The sequence below is a fragment of the Nerophis lumbriciformis genome, linkage group LG02 (assembly GCF_033978685.3).
Source record: "Nerophis lumbriciformis linkage group LG02, RoL_Nlum_v2.1, whole genome shotgun sequence".
NCBI classification, from domain to species: domain Eukaryota; kingdom Metazoa; phylum Chordata; class Actinopteri; order Syngnathiformes; family Syngnathidae; genus Nerophis; species Nerophis lumbriciformis.
In genome coordinates, this window is record NC_084549.2 from 18,288,611 (window position 1) to 18,310,837 (window position 22,227).

The 22,227-nt window shown below is 38.2% G+C and overlaps 1 protein-coding gene across 2 annotated transcripts in view; it reads left to right on the forward strand.

The window, feature by feature from the left end:
* Window positions 1-22,227, forward strand: part of marchf8 (membrane-associated ring finger (C3HC4) 8) — a 247,408-nt gene that overhangs the window by 51,355 nt on the left and 173,826 nt on the right. For both annotated transcript variants that reach the window (XM_061950809.1, XM_061950734.1), the window contains exon 2: window positions 14,606-14,802. In XM_061950809.1, coding sequence (XP_061806793.1) covers window positions 14,707-14,802 — 96 coding nt within the window. In that variant the 5' untranslated portion in view covers window positions 14,606-14,706. The remainder of the gene's footprint in view (window positions 1-14,605; window positions 14,803-22,227) is intronic.

The window sequence follows — 22,227 nt, forward strand, 5'->3', positions numbered from 1 at the left end:
TCCATCTTTTGACACTTCTTCCTCTCCCGTCCTTGCACGCTACACCGCTACAACAAAGATGACCGGGAGAAGACGCTGCCGAAGGTGAGCCACGTAAATAAGACCGCCCAAAAAACAGCGCATCCTGAAACGACCGTCAGAAAGCGGCTTGAAGATGATCTGTAAAACATAATTTATGCAACATTTTGACCAAAGAACCACCATTACATGTTATGTAGACCACAAGGAAGTGTTTTACATTTAGAAAATATTAATAATAATATGACTCCTTTAATGCGCCTTATAATCCGGAGCGCCTTATATATGAAAAAAGATTGAAAATAGACCATTCATCGGCAGTGCGCCTTTTAATCCGATGTGTTCTATGGTCCGGAAAATACGGTACATAAATATTTACAGCATTTAGTCAAAACTTTGTTGATGCACCTTTGGAGACTAGTCAGAATTAGGGTTATCCCGATACCAATATTTTGCTACCTGTACCAAAATGTATATCGATTCTTTCTAAAATAAAGGGACCACAAAAAATTTAATTATTGGCTTAATTTTAACAGAAAATCTTACGATACAATACATTAAATATATTTCTTATTGCACTCAAAGAACAATGTACAATTTTCCATCTTACATATAGCCTTCTATAATCTAGAATTAGGTTACAATAGGATAGAAAGCTTTATTGACATTTTATAAAATGCGTCATAATTTATGGTTGCCAATTTTGATCTGTGCTTTAAGAAAAATAAAATCATTAGTAAATACTACAAACAATACTATGACTTAAAGTACACAGATAAGACATGTAACAGGTAAAACGCACATTGTTAAAGATAAAACAAAAATTGTAGGAATTTGTTACAACATTCCGTCATTTCACGTAGTTTACGCTCCGTGGGCGGTTTTGACTGCGCTAATAATTGGCAACAAGCCAACCAGCTGTGTGTGCGTCTTTGTATGTATATGTGCACACCAGGGGAGCTATTTAACTGCATTACTCTTTAAAGCTGTTATTTAAAGGGGAACTGCACTTTTTTGGAAAATGTGCCTATCGTTTACAATCATTATGAGAGACCATTTTCATTTTCTTTTTTTTTTTTCATTTATTTATTTCAGCCAATGACATAAAAAAATGATAATAAAAAAAAAAAAGTAAAAACTTGACAACACATAATATAAATTAATATAGTGCAAAAGGTAATATATAGTATGTAATGCATGATTGTCCAGTTTTGCCTGAGAGGGAGTGGGAAGAAGATAATTTATTTAATCCCACCCCCAGTTCTCCATTCAGTGATTATTCACATGAGTTTCACTGTTACTTTGTTCAAGGATTACAATAGACCAGAACACACGTCGTTTTTTTTAGGATCCTAAAGATGGTAAACGCTTGCAAAATGCGACAAACGGGACCGTTGTAGCCTTCAAAGCCCTCTAAAACAACATCAAAACCCTCCATAAATGTTTTATATACACACTGCAAGTCTATATGTAATGTAGTAACAGACACGTTCATAACAATATGTAAAATGTTCAATATTTACCGTATTTTGATCATTGTATGCATTACCATTATTTCCGTTTCCACAGCAGAACACTTCCTACTTCTGAAACAACAAACATGAGTGTGTTCTAATCATGGCAGACTTTGTACCAGACAATGAAGACTACTGTTTTTGGACAAATGAGGATTTAAAACCTTCTCTTTTTGAAGCTGAATATACAGAGGGTGGTGAACTACTAGTTATAGTAGCAAGCACGAACCGAGGGTAAAACGCTGGAGCAGACGGAAGCCGAGAGAATGAGGTCGGCGTGACTTGTTGGTATAAATGTGGAACTTGGAGCCAGGCTATGCCGACATACAGTTTATCGCGTGCTTACCCAAAGTTAACTTAAAAAAACTAACAGACGAGTGAGTCACTTTAATATTGATCATGAGACACTTAGCACACATGTTGCTGTCAAGCTAGCTGTATACAAACAAATCATGAAATGTGGACTAATACTTAACAATTCATTAACAAAGTATTTAGCGAAGGCTGTGAATACTTATGTACATGTGATTTTTAAATTTTTAAGAAATTTGCAATATTAAAGAGTTGTTAGGCAGCCATGATTTTCAATCAGTCTTTCTCCAATTTTACACGTGTGCTTGTCGTTCCGCCAAAAATGTATAGCAAATGTTATTTAACTAAATTATTATTTAACTAAACAAAATTTCAAGTCAATCCAACTTCCATCCATCCATCCATTTTCTACCGCTTATTCCCTTTGGGGTCACGGGGGGCGCTGGAGCCTATCTCAGCTACAATCGGGCGGAAGGCGGGGTACACCCTGGACAAGTCGCCACCTCATCGCAGGGCCAACACAGATAGACAGACAACATTCACACTCACATCCACACACTAGGGCCAATTTAGTGTTGCCAATCAACTTATCCCCTGGTGCATGTCTTTGGAAGTGGGAGGAAGCCGGAGTACCCGGAGGGAACCCACGCAGTCACGGGGAGGACATGCAAACTCCACACAGAAAGATCCCGAGCCCGGGATTGAACCCAAGACTACTCAGGACCTTCGTATTGTGAGGCAGATGCACTAACCCCTCTGCCACCGTGAAGCCCTCAATCCAACTTATTCGGGTCAAACCTTGGCGTTTATTAACTGCGCCAACATGTGGTGAAATGGTACCACAGGCAACACAGTCCAGGTGCATGTTTTGACACTTTTCTGCGTGCAGTGGTAGAAATGCAGACGGGTTGGCTTACACACATACAGAGTCATGCGGACGAATGGGACATAAAACAATAACTGAAATACATTTTCTTTATTGTGATGGATTTGTCAATAAGGAGGTGAGCGATGTATTGCCAGTCTGACTTGAAAAGGCTGATTGATGGCTAAAGATCAGAATCTGATCGAAAATCAATACTCAGCTTGCAGACTTGATATTTTGATGCGTCTGTTTGCTATTTATGTACTAAGCTGGGTATGACGCTTAACTTTAAAGGAGACCTATTATGCAAAACCAACTTTTCTTACCTATTGCTGGTACCTGTCTTTGTGTATTTGGGTTTGCATAAGTCCCCAAAATCTGTACTTAAGCCACAGAGGCATGGCGGCGATATTTATAAAACAATCTTGCCTTCCTTCATACTTCCTCCAAACGAGCCGTTTGGAAATTGTCTATCTTGTGATGTTTTTACTATTGGTGACGTCAGCAGAAATCTCCAAAAATGGTAAAGTTTTAGCAGAAGAGCTTTGCGCGAGTCTGCCATTGCAGTCCGACGTCTCACGACGGTCGCCAATAACACCAGAAATAGATGCTAGATTTGTTGCCAATCGTTTTTATTACAGAAAAAATGACTAAAAAGATTGGAGGAAACCCTTGAGGAAAAAATACATTCTCAACAAAGTACACTGTACAATAAGCAGCAACAATTTAATATATTATGTAAGAAAAATATATATGTTCATACGAAATAACATATTTGTTTTAGATAATTAGATAATCAAATTGTTTTGCCTTTTTAAAGAATATATGCATCATAAAAAAATCATGCGATGACATATCGCCCCGAACCACGCCCCCACTGCCACAGGTATTTCGGCAATTAAGGGGAAACCCTGACATTAACAAAATAAAAATGTTTTACATTGCGATTAGAGATGTCCGATAATGGCTTTTTTGCCGATATCCCGATATTGTCCAACTCTTAATTACCGATTCCGATATCAACCAATACAATATATACAGTCGTGGAATTAACACATTATTATGCCTAATTTTGTTGTGATGCCCCGCTGGATGCATTAAACAATGTAACAAGGTTTTCCAAAATAAATCAACTCAAGTTATGGAAAAAAATGCCAACATGACACTGCCATATTTATTATTGAAGTTACAAAGTGCATAATTTTTTTTAACATAACTCAAAACAGCAACTTGGAATTTGGGACATGCTCTCCCTGAGAGAGCATGAGGAGGTTGAGGTGGGCGGAGTTGGGGGTCGCGGGGTTGAGGTGGGGGGGAGGGGGTAGCGGGGGGGTGTATATTGTAGCGTCCCAGAAGAGTTAGTGCTGCAAGGGTTTCTGGGTATTTGTTCTGTTGTGTTTATGTTGTGTTACGGTGCAGATGTTCTCCCGAAATGTGTTTGTCATTCTTGTTTGGTGTGGGTTCACAGTGTGGCGCATATTTGTAACAGTGTTAAAGTTGTTTGTACGGCCACCCTCAGTGTCACCTGTATGGCTGTTGAACAATTATACGTAGCATTCACTTGTGTGTGTCAAAAGCCGTAGATATTATGTGACTGAGCCGGCACGCAAAAGGTTTATTGGCGCTCTGTACTTCTCCCTACGTCCGTGTACACAGCGGCGTTTTAAAAAGTCATACATTTTACTTTTTGAAACCGATAATCTTGAAACCGATAATTTCCGATATTACAATTTAAAGCATTTATCGGCCGATAATATCGGCAGTCCGATATTATCGGACATCTCTAGTCTTTACTATTGGTGACGTTAGCAGAAATCTCCAAAAATGGTGAAGTTTTACCGGAAGAGCTTTGCGCGAGTCTGCCATTGCAGTCCGACGTGTCTTTAAACGCGAGTACAGTTGCCAATAACACCAGAAATAGATGTTAGATTTGTTGCCAATCGTTTTTATTACAGCAAAAATGACTAAAACGATTGGAGGAAACTCTTGAGGAAAAAAATACATTCTCAACAAACATTGTACGATAAGCAGCAACAATTTAAAAATAGAACAAAAATATATTATGTAAGAAAAATATATTATGTAACAAAAATATATATGTTGATACGAAATAACATTTGTTTTGGATAATTAGATAATCAAATGTTTTTTGCCTTTTTAAAGAATATATTCATCATAAAAAAAATCATGTGATGACATATCGCCCCTAACCACGCCCCCACCGCCACAGATATTTTGGCAATTAAGGGGAAACCCTGACATTAACAAAATAAAAATGTTTTATATTACGATCATGCTTTGTCAGAGATGTTTTGTAAGGTTATTCTGTGATATTTGCACCTAAAGTAATGCGAGTACATCAGTTTAGGAATATGACTATAGGAATACGATAATTTAGATTTGATACTCTATTCACAATCATCCACTGTTTGTGTGACCTCTAAGACTTGTTTCCTTTGCTTCACTAGTCACACTCTTAATCACATCCAAAGCAGGACTCATTAGCATTTAATCAAGAAAGATGCTAAGCAGGTCTAGTTTGAATGCAGTGGCCTTTTAATATCATTGGTGCAATTGATGAATCCTGCATTTACTGTAAATAGACATGATGACATTTGAGGGAATGGAAAGAAACCACAGAAGTAATATTGTGTTGTTTTATCGACCTGCAAACTGAAGAAGATATGTATGAAAATAGTTTCTTCTGTATTTTGTTGGTGTGGCACCGAACGGAGACGTTGACATGCGCGAGTTTCAAGCACTCTTCATTCTCTAGCGGGTGACTTTTCAAATGATGCTACATTAGGCTGACCATACGTCCTCTTTTCCCCGGACATGTCCTCTTTTGCGGGACTGTCCAGGCCAGGGGTAGGGAACCTATGGCTCTCGAGCCAGATGTGGCTCTTTTGATGACTGCATCTGGCTCTCAGATAAATCTTAGCTGACATTGCCTAACACGATAAGTAATTAATAATTCTGCTGGTAATCAGTGTTTCAAATAACATTCAAAATCTAAAACATTCTCATACATTTTAATCCATCCATCCGTTACTGCGCCATGTTCAAAAAGTCGCATTACTGGTAAGAAGTATTTTATTTATTATTGGTTAGCTTCAGAATAAATGTTATTAAAAAGAATAACAGACTTATTATACTCTAAAAATGTTGGTCTTACTTAAAAAAACGCACGCATTTAGTTGTATTCAGTGTTAAAAAAATATGATATGGCTCTCACGGAAAAACATTTAAAAATATTTGGCTTTCATGGCTCTCTCATCCAAAAAGGTTCCCGACCCCTGGTCCAGGGTGTCAGGGCGGGGTTTCTTAAATGCCTCAAATGTCCGGCATTTTGAGTTAGGGTTGCGTGTATTTTCAATGGACGTCCAGGGTTAAGAAGGGGTTAAACAAAACAAACTGTGGAGGCGTGTGCACGCAGAAACACTCGTGAGGGAGGGGCAGAGACAGAGAGCGAGAGAGCTAGTGAGTGGAGAGACGGACATGAGAAGAAGAAATGCCGAAACGTAAATGCAACTTCACGAAATTTTTGCGGAAAAAGTATTCGTGTTTTCGTCCTGGCCGTGACACATGGAAAGCAGAACGCACTGTGTGCAAAGCAGGAACGTATGTATCTGTGGCAAATAAAGGGGCCAAAGATCTACAAGCCCATATCGACACTACAAAGCACAAAACGGCTGTGCAGGGCGAGAGCTCGTCTGCTGTTTTTTGTTTAAATTTAAATAACTTGTTTTGAGGCATTATTTATGTTTAGATTATATACAATAGGTTATTTAGAATATTTCTACCTCTGCACTTTTTTCCAAAACTGTGAATGTTACAGAATATAAGTGTGACTTACTGTATTTTGTTATACTGTCAACCAGTGTTGGCGTTAACGCACTTTTTGTGTCTTTTTAACGCATTGAAATCAGAAAGGACGCAGAATTTTTTTTACCATTTGCGGCCCAAAGCTAATGTTTTAAAGACCCACGGCACATTCTAAAAATACTATCAAAATAAACAAAAACATAACAAAAGTGAAATAAAAAAGCTTACAGGTGAAATGTAATTTAGAAACAGTTGCAATGTTGACTAATAAAACAATTTTATTTTCTCTCAAACAGTCATTGCTCTATCAACCTATCAAACCTATCAAAGGTTCGGATTACTTCACATCAAATATTCCACTTTGAAAACTATTTTTGGTGGAAGATTTTGCATATTTTGTGTGTTTGCCATAAAAAACATAGTTTTGTTTGACAAAAAAGGGCGGAAAACAAACAAACAAAAAAAAACGACATACAAAAACTGAAACATTTTGAAATGAGGAATAGATCTGAAGTTGATGTAAACTCCAGAGATTTAAGCGTTAAATAGAAAATATATGTATGCCCTGGCACACCATTATCATCATTTCATGACCCAAGCAAAACACTTTTTACACTTTTATACTGAAATAAATACACCTACAACTTATCAAATAAAAACATAGAAAAAACTACCAGCAGCGGTAAAGTTTAGATCCATGAAGGAAAGAAGAAAGTGAATGAATGTTTATAACTGAATACATTTACATATGCTTACACATTTTTTTTTTTTTTTTTTAATGAATTAAGTAACGTTTATGACAACCTTTTTCCAAAACACAGTATAGAATGTGAGATATAAGAGGATAATGCATACATTTGTCATTTGTTTTCAAAATGCTTACAAAAAAGTGGGACCCCAAAAATTTACTGTGGGACCCCATTTTTATTACTTGATGGGGTCCCTGGGACCCCATTTTGAAAATTCCAAGCGCCAACACTGCTGTCAACAGAGGAGAAAAAATGCTTTATTTAAATAAATATATTATTTATAAATCAAGTTCGAGTATCATTGGCAAATTTTCACCTAGTCCCGGCCTTGGCACGCATATATGTGTCCTATTTGGGATTTCAGAATATGGTCAGCCTATACTACATTAGCAGTGGTGCTACTTTTTGTAGCAACGCTTTTGCCGCATAAATGTTCAACATATTCCCGCTTGAAGCCAAACCACAGCCCGTGCTGTTTTTCTTGGGAACTAATTCTTCCTCCATTTGTTACCAGATCCGCACCTTTTTTCTCTCGTATTGCCACTCGCACCGTTAGCATCACAGCTAACGTTACCATGTCGCTACCTGTCTGCTGCGCGGGAGCGTGTGACGTTGCACACGTGATGCATGTAAGAAGGTGCACTTGCTTTATGTCTCTGTGAGAAGGAGAGACAAGAAAGAGTGGGAAACGCATGCAGTGTAATGCCCGCAGCTAAAAGCAACTGCGTGAGAACGTATACTCGAATATCACGATATAGTCATTTTCTATATCGCACAGAGACAAACCCGTGATGTATCGAGTATATCGATATATCGCCCAGCCCTAGGTGGAATAGATTAATCCCATTAGCCACCTCTTGCTAATGTTCTTTGCGATTTAGAATACACAAAAAACAGGAGTCTAGTCTCACACAGGGATTCTAAATAATAGGCAAAAAGGGAAGTTCTCCTTCAAACACTTGAGTGGAATATATCCTCTCTGTGAGTGACTTCTTCGGAGGTAGGAGGGTTTTTCTTTTAAAAAGAAAAAAACCCAAAACAATTTATAGCCTAATTTGTCCTCTCTGCCCCGTTTTTGTAACCTGCCAGGAGAGACACTTGTGGAGATAGAGTGCAGCTGTAGTACAGTAATGTTGGAATTGATGGATACACGCATGGGTGCACATCACAAGTGGCGCATGGAGGGTTGCAGACGAGTCTCGACTGTGATCTGACAGCAGCTAACAGAATAATAGTGGAGGGCGACTGAGCAGAACACCTAGCAGACAGGACAGTAATTGACATGGATGGGGGGAATACATACAGGGGAGAATTGCACAAATGGACAATGGCAACAAACGGCAAATCATTTTTTATTTGCAATTGAAACACAACCTGATTTGCATAGCAGGCTTGTTTCTGTCCGATTCATGTTTTGCTATGTCTCGTAAATGACTCTTTCACAGACAAATGCTATACTAGGGATGTCCCGATCCAGGTTTTTGCACTTCCGATCCGATACCGATATTGTTTTTGCACTTCCGATCCGATACCGATACTGACCGATACTGGCCTATCCGAGCATGTATTAAAGTTTAAAGTTATTTAGCCTATTTAGTTGTCAGAATCATGTTGAAAAGGGTTTTAGTACTCTTGATAACAACTAGCCAGCTGAATTAAGGGAGTTTGAATAATACACAATGGTTGGTAACAAGAAACTGACCTGTTTATTCAAGGATAAACACAAAATAGACAAAATTATACATGACAAACAGAAATGGCATCATTGAACTAGGGCTGGGCGATATGGCCTTTTTTTAAAAATTGCGATATGTTTAGGCCATGTCACGATACACCATATATATGTGGATATTTTGCCTTAGCCTTGAATTAACACTTGATGCATATAATCACAGCAGTATGATGATTCTATGTGTACATTAAAACATTCTTCTTCATACTGCATTAATATATGCTACTTTTAAATTTTCATGCAGAGAAGGAAATCACAACTAAAAAAATCACTATTTTCTATCATACGGTGTTGATCTGGAAATGTTTGCCTCTGCATTTTGATGGTGTGGACGTGTGGCACCGAATGGAGATAAGCGTCTCGGCAGACGTTACAATATTTGAACAATGATGACGAAAACTGTTTTCTATGTCGTGTCCGTGTGTCGAAAATTGTTATGCGCTTATTTTTTTATTTGATTTTGTGCGTGGCATAGATTTGCCGTGCGCAATTGCACAGGCGCCCACCTTAGCGGCTGCGCTAGCATCACAGCTAACGTTAGCTATGCTGCTACCTCTCTGCTCGGGGAGGAGGTATACGTATGTGACGTATGACGTGACAGTATGTGACTTGTGTAAGAAGGTGCGCTCGCTGTCTGTGAGAGGGAGACACAGGAAAGAGTGAGAAGAGCCTGTCGTGTAATGCCAGCAGCTAAAAGCAACTGCGTGAGAATCCACAGACCTGTGGATGTATTGAAGGTGTGCTGGAAAATGCGGAACGGAAATTAGGGAGCAGCAGAAAAGTGGAATGCATTATTTAAATCGGTGCGTTGGAAAACACGGACCGGAGTTTTAAAAAAAAAAAACTGGATCTGGATCGGCATTTTCCCATGCCTTGCCGATACTCATTTTTTGGCAAATATCGGCAGCCGATCCGATCCAAATATCAGATCGGGACATCCCTATGCTATACTAACCAACCATCAAATGTAAAATTACACAACCAAGTAGAGATGCGTATTACTTCATCTTACTCGTCGTCGGCGTCGCCATGGCTGTATCTTCCTCGTTCTTCTGCTTCGTCTCCTTGTTGTGTGCGCAGTTGTACACTGCACTCTCTAAAAGCCGTAGATGTTATTGTCACATATGCATGCACAGTAGCTGGCAGTATTGTCCTGTTAAAGAGTGTCACAACATTGCTGTTTACGGCAGACGAACTGCTTTACGGGAGACAAAAACGTGACTGCTGTTGTTGTGTGTTGTTACCGCGCTGGGAGGACGTTAATGAAACTGCCTAACAATAAACCCACATAAGAAACCAAGAACTCGCCCTCCATCATTCTACAGTTATAACGTGATTGGGCAGGCACGCTGTTTATATTGTGGGAAAGCGGACGTGAAAACAGGCTGTCCTCACTCAGGTCAGGAGCTGGAGGGGACGTGGCCTCCTGCTCCGGCTGAAAATCAGGAGATTTTCGGGAGAATATTTGTCCCGGGAGGTTTTCGGGAGAGGCGCTGAATTTCGGGAGTCTCCCGGAAAATTCGGGACGGTTGGCAAGTATGTGCTACTTAAACAGTTTATTTTCTGTGCTGTTAATACCTATCTTGACTAACTGGGTTAAAAAAAGTGCCACTTACTGTTTACAGTACAGTTATCATTCACTTCAATTTCATTGAATCTCGCTCAAAAATGAATATCTTTATATGTATACTTTCACCGGAAAATATATCGAGCATCGAGATTAGGTAAAAATATATCGAGATATACTTTTTCGTCCATATCGCCCAGCCCTACTTTTATGTGTTTGTTGCAGCCTTTTAGCGCATTTTCTAGTTATGTTAGCTCAATATAAGTCCAGAGAAAGCCATGGACAAATGATGTGTAGTTTGAAAGATTCAGTGTTGTTGACACTGCAACCCCGTCCCTATTTTTGCCCTATTGTGATATAACAATTTGGCTAGTTTACAGAAGACTACAAGTATAGTCTGTTTTAATGTGGTTAAATATTAATTTGTGGCACGCTTGTGAATTAGGTAGGAGAGTTAATTTACGCAGCTAGTGGGTTCATGTTGATGACTTCTGTTTGTTTGATCAGCTGTTTTACTGTTGTGTGACACGTGCTGTTTTGGAAACAATTGAGGTATTGATAAATAAAATGGTACAAAATCTGCGGCTTATGGTCCAGTGTGGTTAATATATGTATAAATATTGATTTATTAAAAAATGTGGTGTGTGCGGCTTGAATACCGGTGCGATCTATATCCCTTGAATTACGGTAAAAAGGTAATACTAACTGTCGGGAGTTTTACCACACAGTTTATCAATAATACTGTTTATCGTTCCAGCCCTAGTGTGCGTGTGTACCAAAGCCTCATGTTAGACTGAGTGAAAAAGGATTAGAACACCAAAAAGCAAAAGAGCCAGACGGCGGAGGTCAGTGAAATGGCATCACAGATGACAAGAGGAAGGACAGTGACATTGGGGTGAGGGTCACTGATTCACTGCCACGACACAATTGATCTATCAATTAATGAAGAATTTGGTCACTGGAGAGGAACAGATGAGGACTCAGAATATTTCTGTCAATGAAGAATGCATGTACAGACTCTACGCTATGTGTGTGTTCTGCACATAAAAAGGGTGAACATTTGTCAAAAGGTGCAAACTTACTTAATGTTGCTGTTATTATATCCCAAAGTTTGGCCCTGTGAGTCGGACTGACTCAATTTCTCACACAGCTCAATGTGCTTTACTAGATCCCTGCTGTAACTCCTCCTCGGGACAACCTCAGTCACACTGCTTCTGATTCTTTCATGACTTAATGATCTGGTGCTTACTTGAGGAAAATCACAGCATGGTCTTCTAGTGTAAGTCCGCATCATGGAAACTTAAACGTGTGTATTGCGGGTCGGACACAATTACAGGTTGCTTGTCGACTTTGTTTGGATTTCAAATCCACATAAACTGCTGAATTTATCTGTGAAAAATGTACTACCTGTGTAGGGTAATTTTTAAGTAACTTGTTAACCATTATAAGAATGTAAAACAAATATGACACTGCAAAATTAGTACAATAACACACTTTTAATCGCTGTTAATTTTAAGGACAAGGCTGTAGTAAAAGTCACTGATGTGCCTCTCAGATCTACACGTAAACGTTAACTCTACAACGTAAAATCCATAAAATAACTCTACCGTTTATTAACCAATAGGCGGTTAGCTAGTAGGGATGTGACTCTTACAACCGAGATTCAATTCGATTCCAATTCTTGGGGTGGCGATTTGATTCAGAATCAACCCTTAATTCAACACGATTTTCAATTCTATAGGGTTGTGAACGATAAACCGATGCGACCGAGTATTCGATTAAACAAGTGAGCGATTAGGCTGCATCGTTAGCAGACTCCTCAATCAATGCGAATAATTCATGAATTCCTAGCTGAATCGGTTATAGAGTCATGGATCGGTTATCGCGAGACTTTGCATGGGTTGGCTAGATTACAATATGCGCCAGCGTCTCTAAAACAACGCGAGAGCTGAAGCTACTCGCCAAACGCGGTAGCCGCCTAGCTAGTATTAGCACGAGTGATAAACAAGGGACAACACGGAAAATGAAGGAGGAGAACGAAAGCGTCAGTCTGACCGAAGGTGATAATGGACCGAGAAAGATTTGCAACGCATCGGGGAGACAGAAATCCAAAGTGTGGAAAGTTTTGGGGTTTTATAAGAAGGAAGGGAAGCTCGACAGAAGCCATGCTATTTGTAAATTGTGTCGAGCATCGTTGACGTACACTGGCAGCAGGTTGAAATATTGAATCTTTGTTACCTACCTCTAGTGTTCAAAACTATGCTCAGGCTGAAATATTGCACTTTGTTGTTACTATTCTGTGCTACTTTTACCTCTGGAGTTCCCATCCTACAATTCAGCCAGACTTTTTTTGGTCCATGTCTAAAAATAAATACATTGACATGTGATTTTGTTGTTCTGTTTTTTTTGCCAGTGCCATAAAGCCATAATGCTTGGGGATTTGGAGTCTTGAATATTAACCGTCAAATCGAATCGTATCGTTCGGAATCGAATCCAATCGAATCGGTCTGTAATAAAAGGATATCGTTTTTGAATGGAATCGTAACCTGTGTATCTAGATGCATATCGAATCGTTTATCAGAGAGAGATGTGCAACCCTACAATTCTAACTGAATCTCGCAATATAATATTTAGTATAAAAGTGATACTTTCAAAACAAATTCCAGGTTACAAAAGCTCCTCTTGGCTGTTGATGTACAGTACAGGCCAAAAGTTTGGACACACCTTCTCATTCAATGCGTTTTCTTTATTTTCATGACTATTTACATTGTAGATTGTCACTGAAAGCATCAAAACTATGAATGAACACATGTGGAGTTATGTACTTAACTCTTCCCCGTGGCCTCCTACCGGCCCGAAACACCTCCCTAGGGAGGCGTTCGGGTGGCATCCTGATGCCCGAACCACCTCATCTGGCTCCTCTCGATGTGGACGTATTGTGCTTAAACATATGGCACCCATGAGCAGACATATTAACCAGCGTTTTGTTTTGCAATATTATGTAAAACCAACTTTTCTTACCTTCTGGTACCTGCTGATGTGTATTTGGTATCGACATAAGTCCTGAAAACTTGCCTTTTTCGTCCGTGCCGACACCTTAGTCGATAAGCTTCTTCTTGTTCTCTATTTTCTTGTTATGGGGCGTAAAGTTCCAACTTATATATGTCAGTAGACTCGCTATGAAAGTGCTAAAACTACCAGTGTAGTGGGTTTACATAATTCATCCACGGAACTTTAGTTATTAGAGAGTTCCGGTCGGACGTTTTTTCTCGGCACACATTTCCGGCGTTGTTGTTGCACTAGTGAGCCACAGATGAGGAGATGCTGCTGCGTTATTGATTTAAGTAAAGTCTGAATGTCATTAAAACAGTTAGCTCCATATTTTGACACTTCTTCCACTCCCGTCCTTGCACGCTACACCGCTATAACAAAGATGACGGGGAGAAGACGCTGTCATAGGTTAGCCACGTAAATAAGACCGCCCACAAAACAGTGCATCCTGAAGCGACTGTCAGAAAGCGATTTGAAGATGATCTGTAAATATTAATAATTAAAAAAAAAAAAAACAGTGGGTGTGTGGACATTGTGTGTGAGTTATGTGTGAATTATATTTATATAGCGCTTTTACATAGGGAAACCCAATATCTAAGTTATATTTAAACCAGTGTGGGTGGCACTGGGAGCAGGTGGGTAAAGTGTCTTGCCCAAGGACACAACGGCAGTGACTAGAAGGGAAGCGGGGATCGAACCTGGAACCCTCAAGTTGCTGGCACGGCCACTCTACCAACCGAGCTATACCGCCCCAGTCCAGTGTGAATTTCTTCACATTAATTCTGAGTTGGGAGTTCTAGAACGATATCTTTTAAAATGATCCAAACATGCTGTGACTGTGGGCTTTTTCCGCATTTTCTTAATCTAATTGATTCACGTTTATCTATAGTGCAGCTGCAATTCTGTTTTTTTTTTCTTTAGTAATTTAGGCCCCCTGATGCTAATGTGTGTGTTCACCTTTGCCTTCTACAGGGTATCCAAGCGTGGCGTTGCAGTTGAAAACCGTCATGCCCGTTGCTGTGGCGTCGAGACAGGAAGCGAGTGTGTGAGCCTCCCTGGTCGGTTGTGCTGGGATGAACATGCCACTGCATCAAATCTCTGTCATCCCCCGCGATGTCACCTCGTCGCGGGTGTCTGGCAGCGGAAAATCCAAGGACAAGGACAAGCAGGTATGTGATGTGAGGAGGTTGAAGATATGATTGAGTACACACAGATACCAGCATGTCTATTGGAAGATTAAAAACATCATTTTTGGCACTTAAACCCTGGAGGAAAACACTAAAGCCTGTATTGCTTCATTTATTACTTGAAGATATAAGTTTATTCTCCAGCGCCACTTTTCTAAAAGGCTGCCATCACTCATCCGCGTTAAAGTGCTTGCTCACACATCCTTTAAAACAGTCACGCCATTGACGATTATAGGATGATTTGACTTTGCCAAGTGCACTTTTTTAAAATCCGGATTTTAGATTCCTTTGCATGATAGATAGCTGGAAGAATCCAGCTTGGCCTCCGACAGAGTGTGTGTGACTCTAAGAAGCGCCATTGTGTACTTTATCCACTTCTAACATATACTTGCACTAGAGCTGCACATGTATGCGATCCCATTTTTAAACACGGACGATTATCCACATGCTGCAACATGAACGAACGCCGTACCGCCTCTGCCCCTTCCATCAACAAACGGTAAAGCGTCTTTAGAACTGCAGCAGACAAGTGAAAATTAGGCAGAGGAACCATCACGCAATATCCCTAAAAAAAGCTTCAAAGTGCCTGATTTTAACCATCATTATATACACCCGTCCATTTTCCTGTGACGTCACACAGTGATGCCAATACAAACAAACATGGCGGATAGAACAGCAAGGTATAGCGACATTAGCTCGGATTCAGACTCGGATTTCAGCGGCTTAAGCGATTCAACAGATTACGCATGTATTGAAACGGATGGTTGTAGTGTGGAGGCAGGTAGCGAAAACGAAATTGAAGAAGAAACTGAAGCTATTGAGCCATATCGGTTTGAACAGTATGCAAGCGAAACCGACAAACGACACGACAGCCAGCGACACGGGAGAAAGCGAGGACGAATTCGGCGATCACCTTCTAAACAATGATTGGTATGTGTTTGTTTGGCATTAAAGGAAACTAACAACTATGAACTAGGTTTACAGCATATGAAATACATTTGGCAACAACATGCACTTTGAGAGTGCAGACAGCCTAGTTTTCATCAATTAATATATTCTGTAGACATACCCTCATCCGTTCTCTTTTCCTGAAAGCTGATCCGTCCAGTTTTGGAGTTGATGTCAGCAGACCAGGAAAGCTAGGGTCAATATTCTTCTATGCCATCTCTGTCGTAGCATAGCTTTCGTCGGTAAAGTGTGCGGAACAAACGTCCAATTTCTTGCCACTTTCGCATCTTTGGGCCACTGGTGCAACTTGAATCCGTCCCTGTACGTGTTGTTACACCCTCCGACAACACACCAACGAGGCATGATGTCTCCAAGGTACGGAAAACAGTCGAAAAAAGGAAAATAACAGAGCTGATTTCACTGGGTGTTTGTAATGTGTTTGAGAAAATGGCGGATTGCTTCCCGATGTGACGTCACGTTGTGACGTCATCGCTCCGAGAGCGAATAATAGAAAGGCGTTTAATTCGCCAAAATTCATCCATTTAGAGTTCGGAAATCGGTTAAAAAAAATATGGTCTTTTTTCTGCAACATCAAGGTATACATTGACGCTTACATAAGTCTGGTGATAATGTTCCCCTTTAAGGACAGTGAAATGGATGAAAACCCTTGTGCACACAAGGTAGTGGTGGTGCTTTGGTCAAAATTTTGCATAGATTTTGTTTTACAGACCATCTTCAAGCCACTTTCTGACCGTCTCTTCAGAATGCGCCGTTTTGTTGGCTGTCTCATTTATGTGCTGAAGTCCTCCTCCAGGCCAAGCCTTGAAATGGAAATCTCATGTAAAAAATATACAACATAAAGTAGCAAGAAACACGTAAATAATGAATAAAGCAAAACATGTTCTAGACCAAAAATCACTTCATATTCTCTACTGCTCGCTAGTGTTACCATATCTGAGTTACTGTGTAGAAATATGGGGAAATAACTACAAAAGTAAACTTTATTCATTAACAGTGTTACAAAAAAGATCAGTTAGAATAATACATAATGTTGGATATACAGAGCATACAAATCCTTTAGTTATTGAATCAAAGATACTGAAATTCCATGACATAGTGGACTAGCAAAGTCAGATTTTCATTGTACGGCAAACTGTCTGTTTAACTGTGCATATGACAATAAACAATCTTGAATCTTGAATAGTGAATTTGCAAACAGCTAAAATTATACACAAAGCAAACTATAACCTGCTACCCAAGAATATACAACAAATTCTTCTCAACAAAAGAGGAGAAATATAATCTTAGAGAAAAATGTAATTTAAAACGTTTGTATGCACGTACAACACTTAAGACCTTCAGTGTATCTGTATGTGGAATTAAATTATGGAATGGATTAAGCAAAGCAATCAAACAATGTACTAAAGTGTTTACAAAGTACAAAGAAGAAGAACCATGATAAACATTCTGAATTTATTTCATCCATCCATTCTTTAATTCTCAAAATAATCTTACTTATCTCATCATATGAAATATGACTTACTTCACCAAATATTATTTATGTATTTATTTTTATTGTGATTACTTATTGAGTATATTGTGAATAAATTGAGAACCGGAAGTGAACAAAAGTTTTAGGAACTGTTATGTAAAAGAAAAGGGGTAGGATTAAATAAACTCTGCTTGTTCCTACTCCTTTTCGAACATGTTGAAAAGAGAAACTGGAAATTGTGATGTATCATGTTGTATGCTTGCATGTTCCAAATAAACTCAAACTCAAGCCACATTCGACTGTGCCTTCACCCCGTCTGCAATGTTGTAATTTTTAGCGCTTCCATATGCAGTCTCCTGACAGATATAAATTAGAACTAGGGATGTCCGATAATGGCTTTTTTGCCGATATCCGATGTTCCGATATTGTCCAACTCTTAATTACCGATATAAACCGATACCGATATATGCAGTCGTGGAATTAACACATTATTATGCCTAATTTGGACAACCAGGTATGGTGGAGATAAGGTCCTTTTTAAAAAAATTTTATAAAATAAAATAAGATAAATAAATTAAAAACATTTTCTTGAATAAAAAAGAAAGTAAAACAATTTAAAAACAGTTACATAGAAACTAGTAATTAATGAAAATGAGTAAAATTAACTGTTAAAGGTTAGTACTATTAGTGGACCAGCAGCACACACAATCATGTGTGCTTACGGACTGTATCCCTTGCAGACTGTATTGATATATATTGATATATAATGTAGGAACCACAATATTAATAACAGAAAGAAACAACCCTTTTGTACGAATGAGTGTGAATGAGTATAAATGGGGAAGGGAGGTTTTTTGGGTTGGTGCACTAATTGTTAAGTGTATCTTGTGTTTTTTAAGTTGATTTAATATAAAAAAATAAACAAAAAAAACGATACTGATAATAAAAAAAACGATACCGCTAATTTCCGATATTACATTTTAAAGCATTTATCGGCTGATAATATCGGCAGGCCGATATTATCGGACATCTCTAGTTAGAACTATATGCTACTTTGTATTAGGAGTAGTGACAATTGCCCCACAACAAGAAGATAGAGAAAAAGGAGGAACTTATTGACTGCAACTTTGGTCCACAATTGAATAAAAATGGCGTACTCGTGCAAAACTCTTCGGGTAAACTTTCAGTATACATGGAGATATCTGCTGATGTATAATTAAGGCAAACTACGTCAGAGTCTCAAATTCCAAACGGTTCATTTAAAGCATGTTTGTGCACACAAGGTATTGTGTATGATGAGTAAGAATCACAGTGGAGAATGATCACTAAAGCAGTCCTTCTGCACACCGCCAAGATATGTGAATTAAAAGGCCTGCGTTTACTTTATTAACTCACTGAAACTGTTGTCCTTTTACTTGATTATTTATTTGCATACAATGTATACACTACATTTTTGAGTTTGGTTGCTAACTAACCAACAGACGGATAGACAAACCCCAGCGAATTGAAAGCTATATTGAAATTTCCAAGTCCGTGCTGGGTTTTGTCCGTCTGTCACTTCCAAACAGGCTGCAAGATGGTTCATGTTATGTATTGGTCTCAGCACTTGGGCATGTTTGTTCTCTAGCGGAATGAAATAAATTGACTGAACCATTTTGTCAGTCATCCACTCTCTTTGTCTCTGTGGTCGGAGGCTGAGCCTCTAGCACAGTGGTCCCCAACCTTTTTGTAGCTGAAAATTTGTCCCACAGACCAGGAGGGGTTGTTATTATTGTAATTTTTTTTTCATAAAGAAATACAATCAGGTGTGCTTACGGACTGTATCCCTGCAGACAGTATTTATCTATATTGATATATAATGTATATATTGTGTTTTTTATGTTGATTTAATAAAAAAAACAAAAAAAACACATTTTTATTATTTTTTAATTTTTTTTATTTCTTGTGGTGGTTGGGGACCACTGCTCTAGCATACAAACACAGAAGCTCAGTAACGTAAACATTGGGTAATATAGTAGAAATTACCCAAATCACACCCAACATCTACTATTTCTTTCTGATCCCATTTTTGACATTTCCTGAAAGTTTCATCAAAATCCGTCCATAATGTTTTTAGTAACTATTAATTTGAATATTCTAATATTTTCTTTCTGATCCCATTCCTGACATTTCCTGAAAGTTTCATCAAAATCTCTCAATGTTTTGACCAACTAATAATTAGAATATTCTAATATTTTCTTTCTGGTCCCATTTCTGACATTTCCTGAAAGTTTAATCAAAATCTCTCAATGTTTTGACCAACTGACTGATAATTAGAATATTGTAATATTTTCTTTTTGATCCCATTTTTGACATTTCCTGAAAGTGTCATCAAAATCCGTCTATAATGTTTTAAATAACTATTAATTTGAATATTCCAATATTTTCTTTCTGATCCCTTTCCTGACATTTCCTGTAAGTTTCATCAACATCTCTCAATGTTTTGACCAACTAACTGATAATTAGAATATTCAAATATTTTCTTTCTGATCCCATTCCTGACATTTCCTGTAAGTTTAATCAAAATCTGTCCATTATGTTTTGACCAATTAATAATTAGAATATTCTAATATTTTCTTTCTGGTCCCATTCCTGACATTTCCTGAAAGTTTAATCAAAATCTCTCAATGTTTTGACCAACTGACTGCTAATTAGAATATTGTAATATTTTCTTTTTGATCCCATTTTTGACATTTCCTGAAAGTGTCATCAAAATCCGTCTATAATGTTTTAAATAACTATTAATTTGAATATTCCAATATTTTCTTTCTGATCCCTTTCCTGACATTTCCTGTAAGTTTCATCAACATCTCTCAATGTTTTGACCAACTAACTGATAATTAGAATATTCAAATATTTTCTTTCTGATCCCATTCCTGACATTTCCTGTAAGTTTAATCAAAATCTGTCCATTATGTTTTGACCAATTAATAATTAGAATATTCTAATATTTTCTTTCTGGTCCCATTCCTGACATTTCCTGAAAGTTTAATCAAAATCTCTCAATGTTTTGACCAACTGACTGCTAATTAGAATATTGTAATATTTTCTTTTTGATCCCATTTTTGACATTTCCTGAAAGTGTCATCAAAATCCGTCTATAATGTTTTAAATAACTATTAATTTGAATATTCTAATATTTTCTTTCTGATCCCCTTCCTGACATTTCCTGTAAGTTTCATCAAAATCTCTCAATGTTTTGACCAACTAACTGATAATTAGAATATTCAAATATTTTCTTTCTGATCCCATTTCTGACATTTCCTGTAAGTTTCATCAAAATCCGTCCATTATGTTTTGACCAGCTAATAATAAGAATATTCTAATATTTTCTTTCTGGTCCCATTTCTGACATTTCCTGAACGTTTAATCAAAATCTCTCAATGTTTTGACCAACTGACTGATAATTAGAATATTGTAATATTTTCTTTTTGATCCCATTTTTGACATTTCCTGAAAGTGTCATCAAAATCCGTCTATAATGTTTTAAATAACTATTAATTTGAATATTCTAATATTTTCTTTCTGATCCCCTTCCTGACATTTCCTGTAAGTTTCATCAACATCTCTCAATATTTTGACCAACTAACTGATAATTAGAATATTCAAACATTTTCTTTCTGATCCCATTTCTGACATTTCCTGTAAGTTTCATCAAAATCTGTCCATAATGTTTGACTAACTAATAATTATAATATCCATCCATCCATCTTCTTCCGCTTATCCGAGGTCGGGTCGCGGGGGCAGCAGCTTAAGCAGGGAAGCCCAGACTTCCCTCTCCCCAGCCACTTCGTCCAGCTCTTCCTGTGGGACCCCGAGGCGTTCCCAGGCCAGCCGGGAGACATAGTCTTCCCAACGTGTCCTGGGTCTTCCCCGCGGCCTCCTAATTATAATATTCTAATATTTTATTCCTGATCTCATTTTTGACATTTCCTGAAAGTTTCATCAAAATCCGTCCATAATGTTTTAAATAACTATTAATTTGAATATTCTAATATTTTCTTTCTGATCCCATTTCTGACATTTCCTGAAAGTTTCATCAACATCTGTCAATGTTTTGACAAACTAACTAATAATTAGAATATTCTAATATTTTCTTTCTGATCCCATTCCTTACATTTCCTGCAAGTTTCATCAAAATCCGTCCATAATGTGTTGACTAACTAATAATTAGAATATTCTGATCTTTTCTTCCTGATCCCATTTCTGACATTTCCTGTAAATTTCATCAAAAGCTCTCAATAAAGTTTTAACTAACGAGTGATTAACAACCTTTCATTCTTATTGTGTTGGTTTGTTTTCATTCTGCCTTATATGTTCTTGATACTCCATACGCCATTAAGCACCACAAGAGTTTTCTCAAGAGCGCTGTTTCCTATTTTTGAGCGCAGGAACAAAGCGAGGTGCTAAGACAATATGTCTGTGATGATGGAGCACAGGTGTTCCTAAGAGGCCTCTCACATGCTGCATATGGTGCCCTTTTCTCCTCCTACTAAGTGTGGCACGAGTGATATTCACACATGTCAACTTAAACTGTTCATTGGTGTTTACATTTAAAATTTTACAACAAACACACACCTCACTGTGGATTGAAAGTACAATTTTGAAGCCTGATTGTTCGAAGACAAGCATAGTCTCAGTGAGGAGCGGTCCTAGGGAAGTATCGTGCTGCCTTACTTTTTGGATGGTCTGAACCAAAACGGCGGCATTAAAAGTGGTGGCTGATGAACTGAATGCTGCAAAGGAAACACTCCCCCTGATTAAACATGACTGAAGTTAATATTTAATATTCAGTCATGAAGTAATGTTCAAGCATAAGGGTGTCCATATGTGCACTTGGCACCAGGACACCCTAGGCCGCAGTTCTATGATCGACTTTGTAGTTGTGTCATCGGATTTGCGGCCTCATGTTTTGGACACTCGGGTGA